At 36.1% G+C, this 18,931-nt stretch overlaps 1 protein-coding gene across 1 annotated transcript in view; it reads right to left on the bottom strand.

The window, feature by feature from the left end:
* Nucleotides 1–18,931, bottom strand: part of HMCN1 (hemicentin 1) — a 458,039-nt gene that overhangs the window by 169,552 nt on the left and 269,556 nt on the right. Inside the window, 5 exon segments of the mRNA XM_059412784.1 lie at nt 7,123–7,277; nt 8,423–8,592; nt 9,558–9,666; nt 10,392–10,673; nt 11,176–11,454. Coding sequence (XP_059268767.1) covers nt 7,123–7,277; nt 8,423–8,592; nt 9,558–9,666; nt 10,392–10,673; nt 11,176–11,454 — 995 coding nt within the window.

Below are 18,931 nucleotides of genomic sequence, written 5' to 3'. Positions count from 1 at the left end.
GGCTTGCCACATTCTGACCCCAAATGATCTGCTCTCCATACTAAACTCCCACTTGACCTATTCTCCAGCCACAGTGTACTAAACTCATTAAGCAGCACATTCATAGACTTCTGCACATGGCCTTTAAATGCCATAATTTTTTAAGACTCTGGATGAAGTCGGTTTTCTCTTCTATTTTTTCTCACTCTTTACTCTTCCCTTAGATTAACTCGTTCATGTCTATGCTTTCAAATATCACTATGTGTCAATATCTCCAGCCAGAACTCTCCTTTGAGCACCAGGAGCATATAATCCATGGTCTACCTGACCTCCACTTTATTTCAAAGTCAACTTAACCTCTCAAACTCTAAAACTTAAATCTAGTTTTTTTTGCCTCTAAATGAGTTGTCCTCCAAAGTCTCCTGTCTCACTGAATGACATCATAAGATACACATCTGTATAGGTTAGTTTCCCCAAGTTTTCCTTGATATTTCCTGCTCCCTCAACTTTCGTATGCAACTTATCATTGAGTTCTAATGATTGAAACAATAATTCTCAAATATATCCATATATCCTCATCTTCATGGCTGGAATGTGAGTTCAAATTTCAATATCCTCTCTCTTCTAGATGAGTAAGTCCTAACAGATTCCCACATATCTACTCTTTATATTTTTAAATTTATTTTTGGAGGTAAAATTGGCATATATTGTATTAGTTTCAAGTGTACAACTTAATTTGATATTCGTACACACTGCAAAGTGATCACCACAAGTCTAGTCTTCAAAGTTAACACATTTTTTTCTTGTGATGAGAACTTAGAAGACTTGCTCACCTGTTAACTTTCAAGTATGCAGTATAGTATTATTGAGTATAGTCCCTATGCTGTAATTATATCCCCATGACTTATTTACTTAATATCTGGGAGTTTGTACCTTTTGACCATCTTCACCTATTTTGCCCACCTCTCAACTCCCTTCTCCTCTGGCAACCACCAATCTGTTCTATGTGTATCCATGAGTTTTGTTTCTTTTGTTTTTTAGATTCCATATATAATTGAAATCACATGGTATTTATCTTTCTCTGTCTGACATATCAATTAGCATAATCCCTTAAGGTCTATCCTTGTTGTCACAAGTGGTGAGACTTCATTCTTTTACTGTAATGACTGAATAGTATTCTCGTGTGTGTGTGTGTATGTGATATCTTTATCCATTCATCTACTGATGAACACTTTGGTTGTTTGCAAGTCCTATTATAAATAATGCTGCAATGAGCATTTGGATGCGTATGTCTTTTTGAGTTAGGGTTTTCATATTCTTTGGATAAATACCCAGAAATGGAATTGCTGAATCAAATGGTGACTCTGATTTTTATTTTTTGAGGACTCTCCATACTGTTTTCCATAGTGGCTGCACTATGTAAATTCCCACCAACAGCACACCAAGGTTCCCTTTTCCCCACATCCTTACCAACACTTATTTCTTGTCTCTTTGATAACAGTCTTCAAACAGGTGGATGTGGTGCCTCGTGGCTTTAATATGCATTTCCCTGATAATTACTGATATAAAACACTTGTCCATGTGCCTGTTGTACATTATATGACTTTGGAAAATGTCTAGTTATATCTTGTGCCCATTTTTTAATCAGATTGCTCATGTTTTTACTATTAAGTTGAGCTCTTTTCATACTTTCAATATTAATCTTTTATCAGATATATGATTTATAATTTTTCCTTCATTTTATAGGTTGCCTCTTTATTTTGTTGGTGGTTTCCTTTCTTGTGCAGAAGCTTTTTGGACTGATGTAGTCCCACTTGTTTATTTTTGCCTTTGTTGTCTTTGATTTGGGAGTCAGATCTAAAAATTCAATGCCAAGACTGTTTTCAGGAAGCTTATTACCTTTATTTTCTTAGAGGAGTTTTGTAGTTTCAGGTTCTACATTCAACTCTCTAATCCATTTTGAGCTGATTTTTACATAGCATTTAAGATAGCATTCTGATTTCATTTTTTTGCCTGTGACTGTCCAATATTTGCAACATCATTTATTGAAGAGAGTATCATTTTCCCATTGTGTATTCTTGACTTCTTTGTCATAAATTAACCAACCAATATATGTCTAGAATTATTTCTGGGCTCTCTATTCTGTTCCATAGATCTATGTATCTGTTTTTATGCAAATACCAAACTGTTTTTGATTACTACAGTTTTGTCATACAGTCTGAAAACAGCATGATGCCTCCAGATTTGTTTTTCTTTCTCAAGATCACTTTGGCTACTTGAGAACTTTTGTGGTTCCATACAAATTTTAGGATTGTTCATTCTACTTCTGTGGAAAATGCCACTAGAATTTTGATAGGAATTGCACCAAATCTGTAGATTTCTTTGGGTGATAGGAACATTAGAACAAGATTAATTCTTCCAATCCATTGTCATGGGATAACGTTCCATTTATTTGTGTCTTCTTCAATTTCTTTCATCACAGTCTTATATTTTCTAGTGCACAGGACTTTCACTTTCACCTCCTTGGTTAAATTTCTTTTTATTCTTTTTCATGCAATTTTAAATGGACTACTTTCTTAATTTCTCTTTCTGATAGCTTATTAATATAAAGAAATGAAATCACTTTTTATATATTGATTTTGTACCTCACAACTTTGCTGACTTCATTTATTAGTTCTAACACTCTTTTGGTGAAGTCTGCAAGATTTTTTTAATACATACTTTTCAATTTGGATGACTTTTATTTCTTTTTCTTGCCTAATTGCTCTTGATAAGACTTCTAATACTATGTTCAATAAAAGTGGTGAGAGTGGGAATACTTGTCTTGAACTTGATCTTAGAGTAAAAACTTTCAGTTTTTCACCACTGAATATGATATTAGCTGAGGGCCTGTTATATATGGCCTTACTTATGGTGAGCTATGTTTCCTCTATACCCACTTTGTTGAGGGTTTTTACCATAAATGGATGTTGACTTTTGTCAAATGCTTTTTCTATTGAGATGATCATGTAATTTTTATCCTTCATTTCATTAATGTGGTGTATTACGTTGGTTAATTTGTGAATGTTGAAACATACTTAAATCCCTGGAGTAAATTCCATTTAATCATAGAGTATGATCATTTTAATGTTGATAGCAACTTCAGTTTGGATACATTCTAAAACTCCATATTTTTGGACCCCCACAATATTTTATTTTTGATGTCATATTTTACATCTCCCAAAACTATTTATTGTAGTTATAGTTTATTTTACTGTTTTTGATTTTTATCTTCATACTGGCTTTATAAGTAATTAACCCACTACCTTTACTATATATTTACCTTTACTGATAACATTTTTACTTTCATATGTTTTCTTGTTACAAGTTAATATGTTTTTTGTTTTGTTTTTTTTGTGTTTGTTTGTTTTGGTTTTTTCAGCTTAAGAAGTCCCTTTAACATTTCTCGTAGGGGCAGTTTAGTGATGATGAATTCTTTTACCTTTCACTTCTCTAAAAATCTCTTTAGTCTCCTTCAGTTGAATAATAACCTTGCCAGGTAGTATATTCTTGGTTGGAAGTTTTTTTCCCTTTCAGCACTTCAAATATATCATGCTATTCCTTTCTGGCTTTCAAGATTTCTACTGAAAAATCAGCTGACAGTCTTATGGGGGCAGGGTTCCTTTGCACTTAACAGATGGCTTTTCTCTTCTGCTTTTACAATTTTCTTATCTTTAACTTTTTACATTTTAATTATAATGTCACTTCCTGTGGATCTCTTTGGATTTGTCTTATTTAGAATTTTCTGTGATTCCTAGACCTGGATATCTGTTTCCTTCCCCAGTTTAGGGAGGTTTTCAGCCATTATTTCTTGAAATGTGTTTTCTGCCCCTTTTTCTCTCTCTTCCACTTCTGGAATCCATATAATGTGAATGTAATTCCAGTTCACGTTGCCCCACAGGTCCCTTAAGCTATCTTCATTAAAAATATATATATATATTCTTTTCTTTTTGCTGCTGTGTTTGAGTGAGTTCCACTGCTGTTTTCCAGGTCACCAATGTGTCCTTCTGCTTCATCTCACCAGCTGTTGAACTGCCTAGTATATTTTTCAGTTTAATTATTGTATCTTCAGCTCTGTGACTTCTGCTTGGTACTTTCTTATATTTTCTATCTTTTGTTGCAGTTCTCATTATGTTCACACGTTCTTTTCCTGAGTTTAGTGAGCATCTTTATGATCATTACTTTGAACTCTTTATCAGGTAGATTACTTATTTCCATTTCGTGAAGGTCATTTTCTGAGGTTTTGTTCTGTTTTTCCATTTGAAACATACTCCTGTTTCCTCATTTTGCTTGAGTCTCTAAGTATTGGGCAAAATAGCTATTCCCAGTCTTAAAGGAGTGGCCTTGTGTAGATTAACCTCATTGCTCAACCCTGCCCTAGCTCTTGGTTGTCTTTTAGACTTTGTGACTGCCTAAGTAGCCTGATTTATTCTTGACAGGTTCCAGTTACTCAGGGTATTCCAAGACCTATCAGTGTTCCAAGGAAAGGGATCTCGGTCAGCTCCTGGTTTCATGCTGCCTAGAAGCCAGATCCCTAGGCAGCACTTTAAAAGTACACAAGTATACACAGTCCCATAGGACTGTAGATGTAAACCCTGCTGCCCTTCAGACCAGGGGATCTGGAGGTGTCCCCTTGGTGACAGTTGCAAAAATGAGGTATACAAAAATGAGGTATACTGTCACCCCTTGGTGACAGTATACAAAAATGTGTATGCCCCTTGCTGGGAAGTACCAGTGAGCTAGCAAGGCCAAGGGGGACACAAAGGTGGTGTTTCCCTGCATTTGCTCCCTGAGAGTGCCTTCATAGCCTTTACATATGTGGCAAACCTGAAGTCTGTCTCTCATGTTGAAGTTCCAGGACAAGCGGATGGGCCTTTTTCACCACCAGGTGTGTTCCAGTTTATTGTGTGCAATGCATTGGGTATGGTAGCTTCCCAAGAATGGCTTTTCTGATTATTGTTATTGTCCCATAGGGCCCTGCAACATAAGCCCCTCGGACTACTGGGTCCAGGCATTCAAGGGGTGTCCCTTGTGTGGGCCATGCTTGCCTGTCAGCTTTAATGAGGCAGTGGGAAAGTACCTGGGGTGAGACATGCCTGCAGTTTTAGCAAGGCAGGTGAAGAATGCTGGGAGACAGAGCACCACCCTCCCCATCTCCACTTTAGCAAGGCAGTGGGAATTTGCTGTGTCTGCACACATCTGCTTTTACTAGCAAGATGAAGGGAGAGTGCAAAACTGGTGACAGACAGCACCTCTGTTCTGGAGAAAGTCCCTATTGGTCCCTGTCCTTCTGGCAGATGCTTTAAAATTAACAAATGAATCTCCTTCACATATAGTCTAGTCTAGGCACTTTTCAAATTTTTGGACTAGGCTGCAGAGTAAGTAAGTCTGCATGTGAGTCATTTAAAAGTAGTATCTCAGATCATGGCAGTCCTTTGGGTCTCTTGGATGTAAGCTCCATTGGTTTCCAAAGCCAGGCATTTTATGGCTTGTCTCTCCAGTACAGGTCCCAAGGGTTGTAATGCCTGACAGAGGGAGTGAACCCCATGCTCCTCAGGGAGAAGCTGCAGACTTGTGAGATCCCTCCCTATAGCGAGTTGGTATGGTATGGTGTTTAGCAAGATTGTTTCTCTGCCTCTTCTCTCCATCTTGATGTTGCCCTTTTATCCTTTGTTGTGGAGGAACAGTTCGGCTAGTTTTCAAATCTTTTTCAGAGGGAACTGTTCTGTACATGGCAGTAGATTTGGTGTGTCTGTGGGAGGAGGTGAGTACAGGATCTCCTTACAGTATTGTTTTGGACCATCCCCGCCCATATATCTACTTTAAATGTCTTCATTACTTTATTGGGGCCAGTAACTATCTAAAATGAAAATCTGATTATGTCCCTACTCTCTTAAAGCTCTTCAAAGCTCTCCCATTGGTTTAAAGTAAAAATAAAACCATTATTATTACTTAACTGTCTTCTACTCCCTTGTCTCCTCTAATCCCACCTCATCCTGCTCTGTTCTTCAGTCCAGTGGCTTCCTGTCAGGTCCTCCGGAAGTATCATGCTCCTTTACTTTAAGCTGTTTGCTCACACAGATCTCTGGAATACCCTACTCTGTTTTCTTCCATTAATTCGCTTGTTGAACTCCTCCTATGTATTCTTCAGAGATCTGCTCAAAGGCTTTCTCTATGAATTACCTAATACCTAAAGTCTTTCCACATTATCTGTTCTTATACTTCATATTTTCTCTTAAAGTTACTCATTACAGCTTACAATTAAACTTCTATCTGATGGTGCAATAAATGACTATCTCCCTGCTGTATGTTTTAAGGCTTCATAATGAATCTCTCACTAACATGAATGTATAAGATTAGTTCCATTGGATTTGGAATAGGAATAATAAATGAGCAGATACCCATCATTTGTACTGGGGAAAGAACTCAACACATTCTTCATTACTGAAAACTTACTACAAGCAAAATTCAAGTCCGCATTAATCAAGTATCTTGATCCTAGTAGCAAAATCTATTGATTCAGGATTTTAAATGGATAATTTAGATTATCTAAGTATGAAATAAATCAATCACTCTATCTATCTATCCAGAAATATGTAATGAGGTACATTTATATGCCAGGAATTATACTCAGATTGAAGGGTATAGAAGTGAATTTATTCGGACTGAATCTCTGCCATCTTAAAGCTTTTAAAGATTTTTTAAAGACTTATTGCACTTAGGTTTATGTAGATACTATTTTATCTTAATCTTATCCTATGGTATATTGGAGATACTCCAAGTCAGTAATGATGAACACCATTCATTCACCCACAAGACACCAGTTTTTCAGTATTTAAAACAGGCATAAATTGAAATAATAAAAATATCAACAAATACATTAAAATTATCATTGTTAATGTTATTAGTCTTTAATGAATTCCATTCTTCAAATCAAAATATTAAGATAAACTCTAAAAAACTCTAAGGAAAATGTATTATTTTGATAAATTTTCTCTAACACCTGTCCAACAGGAATATCTACAATTCAGAAAGAAGAATGTGTTAGTTCTGGGAAGATCCGTGTAGATTTCACATTTGGGGCTCAACAATATTTATACTTACCTTAAGGTTTCCTTGGGCAGTGTTAATAGGTTGGCCATCTTTTAACCATGTGATGGATGGATTTGGAATGCCATTGGCGATGCACTGCAAGGTGATAGGCTTGTATTTCACTATGGCTCTCTCAGAAAGGCCTGAGGATTTGATTGTTGGAGGAACTAAATTTAAGAAAGGAAGGAAGGAAGGAGAGTGGGAAGGAATGGAAGGACAGAGTGAGGGAGGCAGAGAACACAAACCATAATCAGTGGGATCAAGTACTTAAAAATCTGGATACAAGAACCCAAAACTTTAAAATTTAGAAAAGGGAAAATTCTTATTTTAAGAAACAATGAAATAATTTTATCCCATGCATTTAATTTACAGTTTCCTTTCTTAAGTATGGATCTCTAGTTCTCCAAAGAAGATGTGTTTATGGCAACTACAATCCACATGTTTCGCTTAAAACTTTTGGTGTGTTTCCCCAATCTGTTCTGATCCTCCCTTTCTCTAGAACTACCTCGTTCAATCAGGGTAGGTTTCCTCTACCTGTATGTACACTGCATGACTCTTTGACCCCAGCAAGGCTGACTGAATACAGAATGGGAACATGATTTAAGCTGGACCTGCCAGATTCCCTCCCTCAGCAATTGGAATTGAGACTGAGAAACAGGGTTAGCTATATTTCATCCCAGGATTGAAAAAGCAGAAAAAAAAAAAGTCTGCATGGACAGAGGGGGAAAATGTTGATGTTCATAGAAACCTCTGCTAGAGCTTCTAAAGGGCTCCCCAGTTTCTCATTGCTGCCCCTCCCTTCCCAATTGGCAGGCAAGCGAGACACATAATGCCCCGGCCAAGGGTTGTCTCTGTCATCGTACTAATGGTTCTGAGTCTTCTGTGCCAGTTCTGTGAATACCCCTATCTACCCTGGATCCTGCATAACATCTTAGCCCCCATTTCTGGAAATGACTTTATTCACACTCCCTCCTGTTCTGGCTAACCCTGGAGAGCTGACACAAGCCCTTTACTTGGAATTCGCTGCCTGCCTATTCTATCTAATTAGGTTTCATTCCTCAAACCTAAGTAGAATTCTCTGTGGAATACACTTCCTAACATTTGAAGTGTTTATATTAATTTACATAGATCTCTTGGTTAAGTCTCTGTCAGTAAAGCGCCTTAAGATTAATCTGTTATTTTTTAACATCCTTTATATTGCTTTCCACAACTCAAGAATTACCTAGATTCCTGAGCTAACATCTGAGTTAAATAATGACACAATGCATAAATTAATTTTAAATATAATGCTCATGTCCCTTCTTCAGCATACCATGAATAGTAACTTCAAATTCCTTCCTGTGGTCACCAGCGATGTTTGTCGCCACACAGCGATAAAGGCCTGTATCTGATACTTGAGCCTGGGTAATAACCAATTTGCGTCCATTTAGTAGAATCTTGAATCCATCCCTTTCATCAATTATCTGGCCATCCTTTAGCCACCTATAGAAACAAGGCAAAAAGAAGTCTGGAGATGTATTTTAAATAACTTAGTTCCTAAAAGATATGTGCGTGTGTGTATGTGTGTGTGTGTGTGTGTGTGTGTGTGTGTGTGCATATCTTAGAGGAACTAGATTTATCGATATATTAAATGTTTCTACACATACCTAGATATGTAAATTCTCAACTGCATAGTTGCCTAATTCCCTGTTTGCTCACTCTGTAAAATGAACTATAATGTGGGAAAGAAAAAAGTCAACCTGGTCCAACACAGAAGTTAGTATGGTGTTGGAACCCCAGTAGCTCTGCGTTTCCTTCATTCTTCTATTTATGTTGAAGTGTCCCTAAAGTGTATTCACTTCAAATGTTTAAATAACATTAACCAGCAAAGAGAATACATTCCTAAAATAGCTGCAAAATAAAACCCTGAAATCATAGAGCATATTTTCACATTTCATAGGAGTTATCATTTTCCATTTTACTTTGTAATTGTTTAGTAGCATATTTTATTCTTTTAGTTGACTAACTGTTCCTTTGCATGTCTTGCACCTTAGAAATGAAGGTAAGTATTCACGAAATGCTTTGTGAACGACAGAATGAGAAAAAAGAACTGGTAAACACGTATGCATGGTGGCTTCCTCTATTTTCCTAATAATGTCCAGTACATTTCTTTTTATTGTGTGCCTCAAGAAGATCTGACAGATACTGCTTATTAGTCTGTCTCTATGAACTGAAAATGTCACTTCTAGGAGGATAAATGGAATTCCTCTAGTTGAACAGATTGAAAGACGATGTGATTATTAAGCAAAATTTGCCTTGTATATAGAGTATGTCTTTTTAAAAGAGGAACATGAAAAATGTAACTTTATATGGCCACCTTTTAATGACACAGAAATTTTTTCAAGATAGACCTAAAACGCTCAAATAAAGAAGTGGGAGGTATTTAGAAGACATACCAAAACCCTTACATGATAGTTGGTGTGGGAGAGCCTGTCACTTGACAATCTAGCTCCAATAAGTTATTAATCATCACAATGAAGTAAGATGTTTCGTCTCCTCCTTCTATAGCTGGTGGCACTAGAAAACAACAGAGATGTAACATAGAAATAAATGTATGTACACCAGAAAAAATACACCACTGGTTTAAGCAATACTAAGTTGCAGTTCAGAAGGCTGACAAGTATCCTAGGAATCTGATACACGAAGGGGATTTGAAATGGAAAATATATTTTATCATACACACTTGCTAAGATCAATGAATGTATCTTTGACATGCTGTGGAATTTTCTCAATTAATCTAGCACATTGGTACTGCTGCTACCGTCTCAATATAAAGTTGGTTCATATTTTGTGTTGCTTATTTTCATAATAAGAAGAGAACCTCAAAAATTGGACCTCTGCTCAAAAAGCTTTCAATTTACAGAGAAACGGAGACTAAAAACACTGCAAGACGACTTCCCAAGGCCCAGAGACTATTTCCTGCACTAGATTTAGCATAGTACTCAAGACAGAAGACCATGTTTTCACTCACTGCAATCAGATATTGTCATAGATGTAAAACATATTGGTGCACTGAAAAATACAAAGTGTACCTATCAAAATCAGTGGAATATTTATGTGGGTACTTAGATCTTGGGATTCTGATAATAAATCCACCACTTAGTAATGTGCAGTCCAGAGTTGAACAGATAACTGAACCTTCTCTAAGACTGTTTTTATTGTTCTACAACCAAAAAAGCATTTAATAAAATGGTCAGGTCTTGCTGTGAACCTGGAATCCAGAAGGTGGCATCCTTATTTACCTAAGACATCAACTTCGTATTTGATTTCCTTTTCTCCTGCCACACTGGTAGCCACACATACATACTGTCCCCGATCAGCTTCTAGGGCACTCCTGATTTCTAGTTTCTTCCCACCAGCTTCTATACGGATGTTGTCACTGGGTTTCACAGGTACACCATCTTTTAACCAGGTGAGGACTGGAGGAGGGTTCCCCGTAGCTTTACACTCTAGGGTCAGCGAATGAGCAATTACCACTTGCTTATTCAGAGGCACAGCCAAGTCACCTTCAATCATTGGAGGAACTAGGTAGAAAAAAGTAATATTTCAGGCATCTTTGAAATCCTAATGAAATAAAGGGGATTTTGTCTTCATGTAATTTGACCATAGAAACTAGCTACATGTCTGTCTCCTTCAAGGCTATTAAGGAACGAATTTCTTGGGTTAGTTGATGGGCAGCTATCCTAAATATTGTGGGATACTTTGTACCATGTCTGGCTTACAAAGGGGAAATAGTAGAGAAGGATCTTAGTCCTAACAACTACTTTGCCTTCTTCATAAAAACCAAATGGTCTAGATGCCCCCTGTGCCATGGGCAAAGGGTTGGCAAATGAATGGGCCACTTCTTGTTAACTGTAGCTTTTTAAACTATTTTTCTAAATCATGGGACAATTCTGTCAATTCCTATCCATGCATTTTGAAAATAATGAAGCCTTCTAGGATATTATTAGTGAGTGAATTAGACGTTGGCGTATTAAAAAGCATAGACAGAAAGGCATATGGTGAAACCATATATTTTCTCCTTACCATAGACATCCACATGGAATGATTTTTCAGCAGTTCCAGCAACATTGGTGGCATGACATGTATATGTTGCTGAATCAGAGACCTGTGCTCGAGGGATATGAAGAAATTGTCCTTTATCAATATAAAGTGCTTGGGAGCTGGGAATGACTGGCTGGCCATCCCTATGCCAAGCAATGGCAGGCATCGGCAGTCCCCGCGTTTCACATTCCAGTTTAATTATGCTGTTGATCAATGCTGAAATTTCTGTGGTGACATTCCCTCCTTTAATACTAGGTGGAACTGTAAAGGATTTCAGAACAGAAACAAGTTTTCTAAGCCTTAGCATCGCATTAAATTCTTGTATGCTGCGGATGTTTAAACAATGCATTTAAAATATTTAGGAATTAAAGATAATTAGGAGGTCAATGAATCTACGGATAATAAATTGCCTGTCTTTTCAATCTTTATCACCTTCCTCTTGGGTTTCAGGTTTCAGTTAAAGCAAAAAGTCAGAGTTTCAGTTTCAGGGGTTCATTTAAGTCCAATAGACCATAAGACAGTAACTAAGAAAGTTATGTTTAACAAACAAAGCAAAACAAAACATAACCAAACATAACCCCACTTAAAGCCGATAGGATACGTTTGACATCAGCCCAAGGGAACAAAAATGTCAGATGTGGGACCACTGCATGCCGTCTTCCCACAAAGTACCCAAAGGTCTAAGTACAAAAAGGTTCTTCAGAACCAGCTACTGGAAATAGCTGTGGAAGCTTTAACTTTTGCTTTTTACTGGGTTTTGTTTTGTTGTTGTTGGGTTTTCTTAGGGTTTTGTTTGTTTGTTTTAGCTTCCAAGAGTTCATTCACTTAACTTTATTCATCTAATTGGCTACATGTGTATCTTCCATAATTCAGCAACCACTTTCCTGGCCACTCACACCATATGAGAACTCTGCTCTTGGAAAAACAACTCAAGCGGCTCAGTCCCTGCTACAACTTCTGACTGTGGTCATTCCAGGATTGTGCTATAATTGCGAAAGGTTAAAAGAAATTCAGTGGCATGTGCCCGAATTGGGAGCGCCTTAATATTATCTTATTAAACCCTGATTTTAGAATAAGATATGTTATAGAATGTGTTCCTTATGGCTGGGCTAGGGTTATTTGTTTTAGGAGGACAATCACAGAGGTAAAATAACTTTCTCATCCGATCAGATCAAAGGCACACATTATCAGCATGACTTCTCATGATGATGTTAACCTCGACTGGTAATCTGGTTGCAGTAGCTTTTGCTAGGTTTCTTCACTGTAAAGTGCTCTCCTTTTCCCCTTTTTTGGGGGAAGGAATCACTCTTTCCAGCCCATACATATGGGGTGGGGAGTTATGTTCTACGTACATAATTTATTTGGAATTATTCTCTATAATTTTGTTTCTCCTCCCCAATTTATTCACTTTATTTATATCATATGAACTCATGGAAATTTATTTTATACTGTGGGTTATAATCTAATACTACTTTATTTAATTTGTTGTTCAAACTGTTTCAGTTTTGATCAGTGGAAACTATTTCTTTGGTTCCTGTTCCTTTGACATATCCATGTCATTTGACTATTTTGATACTTTCGTACTTTCTGACCCTACTACATGTGGCAGGCTCATCTTGTCTAGTCCCTGCCCCAGCTTTAGGATTAATCATTACTCTAGGAAGTCCTGGCCCATTTTAGTAGAAAAGGATTTTAGAAAATAGAGCTGGGTTCTGAATAGAGTACCTTAATATTTTCTAATAATCATTCTTAGAACTGGCTCACAGTGACAAACACTCATCTGCATTTTTTTTTTTTTTTTTTTGTCACACATAACTTAAGGAAAGAGCTACTATACTGTGAAGTGAACACGGTGGTGGAATAATTTTCTTATAAAGTGGCTTAATATATAGCTCAGGGAAACCAACTATGGTTCACAGGCAAGGCATGGAGATGCTGAGCTAAAAATAGTTTTTACATTTTTAAATGGTTGGGGAAAAAAATCAAAATAATACTAATAATATTTTGTGACATGTGAAAATTATATGAAATTCAAACAAGTGTCCATAAAATTTTATTGGGATATAGATACACTCATTTGTTTATAAATTGTCTATGGTTATTTTCTTTCTCTAATAACTGAGTTAGGGTAGTTGTAAAAATAGCAAATACATATTTTTATTGCTTCTCACTGCTGCTCAGCTCACCATAAATTTAAGTGACAGTTATAACTCAAGAAAATTTCAAGTTGCCATGCATATCACCATACCATGATATTTTATTTCATTTTTATTATCCGCGCATACTTCTCACATCAAAAGAAGGAAGGAAAAGAAGACTTTAACACATCACATTTTTAAAGCATGACACAGTGTGGATTATTATGTTCTAAATCAAGTGGCAAAGCATTGTTGTTTTCTAGTTGTAATAATTCTATAGCTGTTCTGAAACATTACAATATACACTAACACCACTAGACTAAGCACTTGTCACATTACTTCCAATTCAAAACAACAGTAGGAAAAATCAGAAAATGTAAAATGGACTGACTCATAACAGAACTTCTTCACAAAAACAAAAAGTCAAAATGAGATTATAATCAAAATAAGTTTCTCAGTGGTTCATATGTTCGCCAAGCAAGAAAAGCCATTTACCAATAGTAATTTAATTAAAATCAGGAATGATTACAGTCAGTAGTCACAGAAATGTGTCCAGAGAAATCTTAAATCTTTGTTTAAGATTATGGGCCTTTCCACGAGAATCAGTGCTTGAAGAGTAGAGAATGCTGGGAACAATACTGACAGTTAATTTTTTTTTTTTGAGATTTTATTTATTTATTTGACAGACAGAGATCACAAGTAGGCAGAAAGGCAGGCAGAGAGAGAGAGAGGGAAGCAGGCTCCCCCCCGAGCAGAGAGTCCGATGCGGGACTCGATCCCAGGACTCTGAGGTCATGACCAGAGCCAAAGGCAGCGGCTTAACCCACTGAGCCACCCAGGCGCCCTGACAGTTAATTTTTAAAGGCAAATTTTCTGAATAATATTCTTGGCTCCTGACAAATCAGCAGGTATTACTGATACTGCTTTTTGTTTGAGGAATCAAGGCCAAGTTTGAAGAAACTGAAGAATTAGTCTCTAAGAATAGTCTGCATAGAATGACTACAGACAAAAATATTTTCAAATAAGTTAAAAAACAAAACACGAATTCATTACAACCTGAAGTGGAATCTGCTAAGGTGTAGTGCCACTGATGGTGGTAAAAATATGTGTAGAGCAGAAAAGGCTTAGATAAATTTACAAAGCTAATTAAAAGGTAAGGTTTTAGGGGTGTCTGGGTGGCTCAGTCATTAAGCGCCTGCCTTAGGCTCAGGTCATAATCCCAGGGTCCTGGGATCAAGCCCCACATCAGGGTCCCTCTCCCATTCCCCCCGCTTCTGTTTCCTCTCTCGCATCTGTCTCTCTGCCAAATAAATAAATAACATTTTTTTAAAAAATGTAAGATTTTAAAAGTCTCTACTCCTTGCATTATTTATCAGCAAGTCCCCTGTGTAAAATATTCATATGTTAATAAACAGAAGTATCCATGGGATCTTTTATCTTCCCTTATGGACTTCAACATCATCAGTTCCATGAATTTTCCTATAAGTAGAAACTGAATATAAAGATTGTCCTACCTCCTACTGTAGAGCAACTCAGTGCCTTAATGGTGGTAAATATATTTTAATTTTTTGAGCTCAGGACTGAGACTGAATGAAAAGAATTGTCTGAATTTTTCTGAATGAAAAGAATTGTCCTCAAACATTATTCTTGAATACCAATGAATGATTTGGGAAATTAGTTTTGCTATAAACTTGATAATGTTTCCTAACAATTCAACCTAAAATTACTAGACCAAAACAGCATTTAAATGCAAAATTTAGGGGCGCCTGGCTCAGTGGTTAAGCTTCTGCCTTAGGCTCAGGTTATGATCCCAGTGTTTTGGGATCAAGCCCCACATTGGGCTCTCTGCTCAGAGGACTGGAAGCCTGCTTCTCCCTCTCCCACACCCCTGCTTGTGTTCCCTCTCTCACTGTGTCTCTCTCTGTCAAATAAATAAATACAATCTTTTAAAAAAAATTAAAAAGTAAATGCAAAACTTATACTAAGGTGTCATTTTGTTTCAATCACAATTAATGTCAAGCTGCTTTATAAATTTCCCATGCTATAAAAAAAACCGAGATCTCCATTCCCTGTAGGGAATTCACTGTGGATATATTTTTTGTGCTCAAATTTCAGTTTCAGCAATGTTTGTCAGACCTTGATGCAAATACAAAGGAAGTTTCTACATTCAAAGTTCAGTTCTCTCTGACAATGAGGACTTTCCATCTTTCCAACTTTCAAGGACATTCCAGCTTTCAATTGGAATTATTTAATCTGTGGTATGGTATGCTGAAAATTAATTATCAAGAGAATATAAGAGAATTCTATAAATGTCTTCGAAGCAATGGATATGGTCAATTAAAATTATGTTCACAATCTTATATTGGTATTTTATAGTACATATCTGCATGAAAAGACATTTTCCAAGGTAAAATACATAAGATTTCATTACAGATCAACATTAACAGATGATTATTTGCAATCAAATCTGACCTTCGATTAATTAAAATTCATCCCCTCCCAAAAGAATTCCATTCTTCTCATTAGTACGCTTGTACTACTAAAAAATTATATTTTTTTAAATTACCAGAAAAAAGAATTTCATCAATAGACAATAGGTAAAAATTTATTTCTATTTGATATATAAGTACCGATAAAATATCCTTGATTTTGTCTTATGGTCTGAAAATCCAAAATATTTACTATCTTGCCCTTTATAAAAAAGGTTTGCCAAATCCAAGATAACTAATTAATACAAATTCAAGCCACCATTGTGAAATCTTAAGGAAGAGCATTTTATTCAGATTTAAAATTCTAATTTGGTTTTGAGGCTACTTATGTCACATGTTAATCTAGAAACACATATCAAACTTCTGGCTCAAGTTGCCTAAATCAGCTGGCAATTAGTTAGATGCTACACTAATGAAAATAAGAATGTAGGTTTAAATAAGTCCCTATTCTCCATGATTGTTTTACAAAGGCATGATATCATTGCACCTAAAAGGAGCTATTTTTTAAAAATCTGCCTTAATGAAGTTGAGAAAAATTACTCAAAGAACATTTCTTTTTTTTTTCAAAGAACATTTCTGATTGACATCAGAACAACACACCATCTACAGCTGAAATTTGTCACATAAATAAATGTCACTTCCTATTTCAATTTAATTCATATATGCTTTTCCAAGACCTTACTTCTGTCTGAGGGAAGTTGTTCTAGATAAAGGTTATGAACATACTGCACATTAAAATGCACTGCACATATGTAGTCAAAGACTTTTGTACTTTGGAGAGAGGATCTCAGACTTCCTAAACTCAAACATGGACCTCAGGTTAAATATCTTTGCCTCAGAACTAATAGCTGTCAGTTTACACAATCTCCCCAAAGGATATTAAAAGCTCTTTTATTTCCTTCCTTCTTTCACATCTTTCCCCCTCCTTTTCCTCCGCCATCTCTTCCTTTTTCACTCTCATTTTTTCTCCATTTCTTTCCTTATTCAGACACCACATGCATTTCTGCCTTTCAAGTACATCACCTGTTCTGCCCTCATGTTAATACGTAAATAAGGAAGACAAATGAATCAATCAACTGTGGTTTGAAACACATTCTCAGTCAGAAATCTACATAAATATTCCTCACAGTTAGTCCAATTATGGTGTCTGTTTCATTCACTCATAGGAATAAAAGCACTTTCGTAAGTGAAATAACATAAGCTTTAGATGACCCACTTGGAAGTGCAGACAAGCTTGCAGAGAAAGGAAATGCACTATTCCTGAATGATAATGCTCAGAACTTCACAGTGTTATAATGCCTTTCATCTCAGACAATCCTACAAAACTTAATCACTGTAGATCCCTCTCTTCTGGGTGCTTGAGGGCACCATACAGAGTTAACAAGAGGATCTGAAATACAAGAACCCAAGTCCTATGGAAATAGGTGTCTCACTGAATCACCAAAATGTATTCATCATAGTCCCCAGCAATAATACAACAACATAGAGAAGACTACTCAAAAGCCTAGGGGAAAATTTGCACCTATTATTTAAATGTCTGGTCCTGGTAGGAGGCCAGGAGTAGCAATAACACTTTTGTTTAACTTGGATTCAGGATTGCCAATCTTTCACTAATGTTACTCTTTTTTGGAGGGCATGTCTTTTCCTGACTGAATTCTTTCAAGGTTTCTATTTATAGATAGAAATGGTTTAAAAGCATGCGTTAAATAAAATCTCTTTGATTCAAGAGAGCTATTCAGTCTTTATATAAAGACACTAACATTAAAAAAGGGAAATTTCAAATTCAGTGAAGTTATATAAAAATCAAGCTAATAAGACAATATAATCACCAAGTAAATAATGAAAAACAAATATTATTTATTAAACTCTTACTATAAGCCAGGTAACCCAGTAAGGTATCTAGCTTTTGATCCTCACAATAATAGTATTAAGTAGGTGCTATTATTATCCCCATTTTACAGATGAGGAAACTGAAGATCAAAGGGCTGGGTAATGTGTCCAAAGGCACAAAGCTAGTGAGTGGCAGAAGCTGGATCTTAACTCTCCTACCTGTCTCAGAAGCACAAGTTCTTATTAATGACTAGACCAGTGCTATCCAGTAGAAATATAATGCTACACTACAACAAAAACTTACGATGTACCATATGCTGGCTAATTCAACATAATAAAAAAAAATAAAAATAAGTAAAACAAAAAATTAAAATTAAAAAAAGAAATATAATGCTTACCATATATATATATAATACAAGTTTTTCTAGTGACCTTGTTAAAAAATTTGAATAGAAACAGAGGAAATTAGTTTTTATAATGTATTTTACTTAGCCCAGTATATACAAAATACCATCATTTCAGATGTTATCAATATAAAAGTATTAATTAGATATCTTATATTATATTTTCATATCAAGTCTTTGATATCTGGTCTATATTTTATACTTACAGCTTTTATCAGTTTGGACTAGCCACATTTCCAGGCCTCAAGAGCTTCCTGTGGCTAGTGGTTACCATATTAGACAGTGTATCACTAGACCATTCTTTCATTCAGCAAACATTTCTTGAGCACTACCATGTATCAAAGTAGGGAACCAGAAAAACAAAGCCCCCTGCTCTTGTGAAGTTTAGCTTCCTTGGAGACAAACAGCAAGTAGGTAAATAAACCCAGAATTAAGCAGTAACTTACCAGACAGTAATATGTGCTATGAAGAAAATAAACTCAGACAATATAATAGTGATTGGGTGATGCTTGGATTGGGAAGATCCTGTAAAGAGGTGAGGTTCTTAAAATATCTAAAATTTCTTGAGTATCATGCACTCTGGAGAGACAGAAATTAGTGCAATAAGTAGAACCACAGTAAGCATGACCGGCCTACTGAGTTCTGTTCCTTTCTATTGGGTAATTCTTTGTGCCTGAAACGTAATGTTCTTGTGCCTTCTTATGACTCTTAAGTGTTTAAAAAAGAAAAAAGGGAATTCACCCTCCTCAGGAGATATTGGGACTTTTAGTGAAATGAGGGCTAAATCTTCTGGTGGGGATTTAGCAGGGAGAGAAGAGCAACACAAACATAAGACATTTAAAATATCTTCTTGTAGTCAGAATAAAGGCCAAGATGG

The sequence above is a fragment of the Mustela nigripes genome, chromosome 10 (genome assembly GCF_022355385.1).
Source record: "Mustela nigripes isolate SB6536 chromosome 10, MUSNIG.SB6536, whole genome shotgun sequence".
NCBI lineage: Eukaryota > Metazoa > Chordata > Mammalia > Carnivora > Mustelidae > Mustela > Mustela nigripes.
This window is presented reverse-complemented; position numbering and strand designations above follow the sequence as displayed.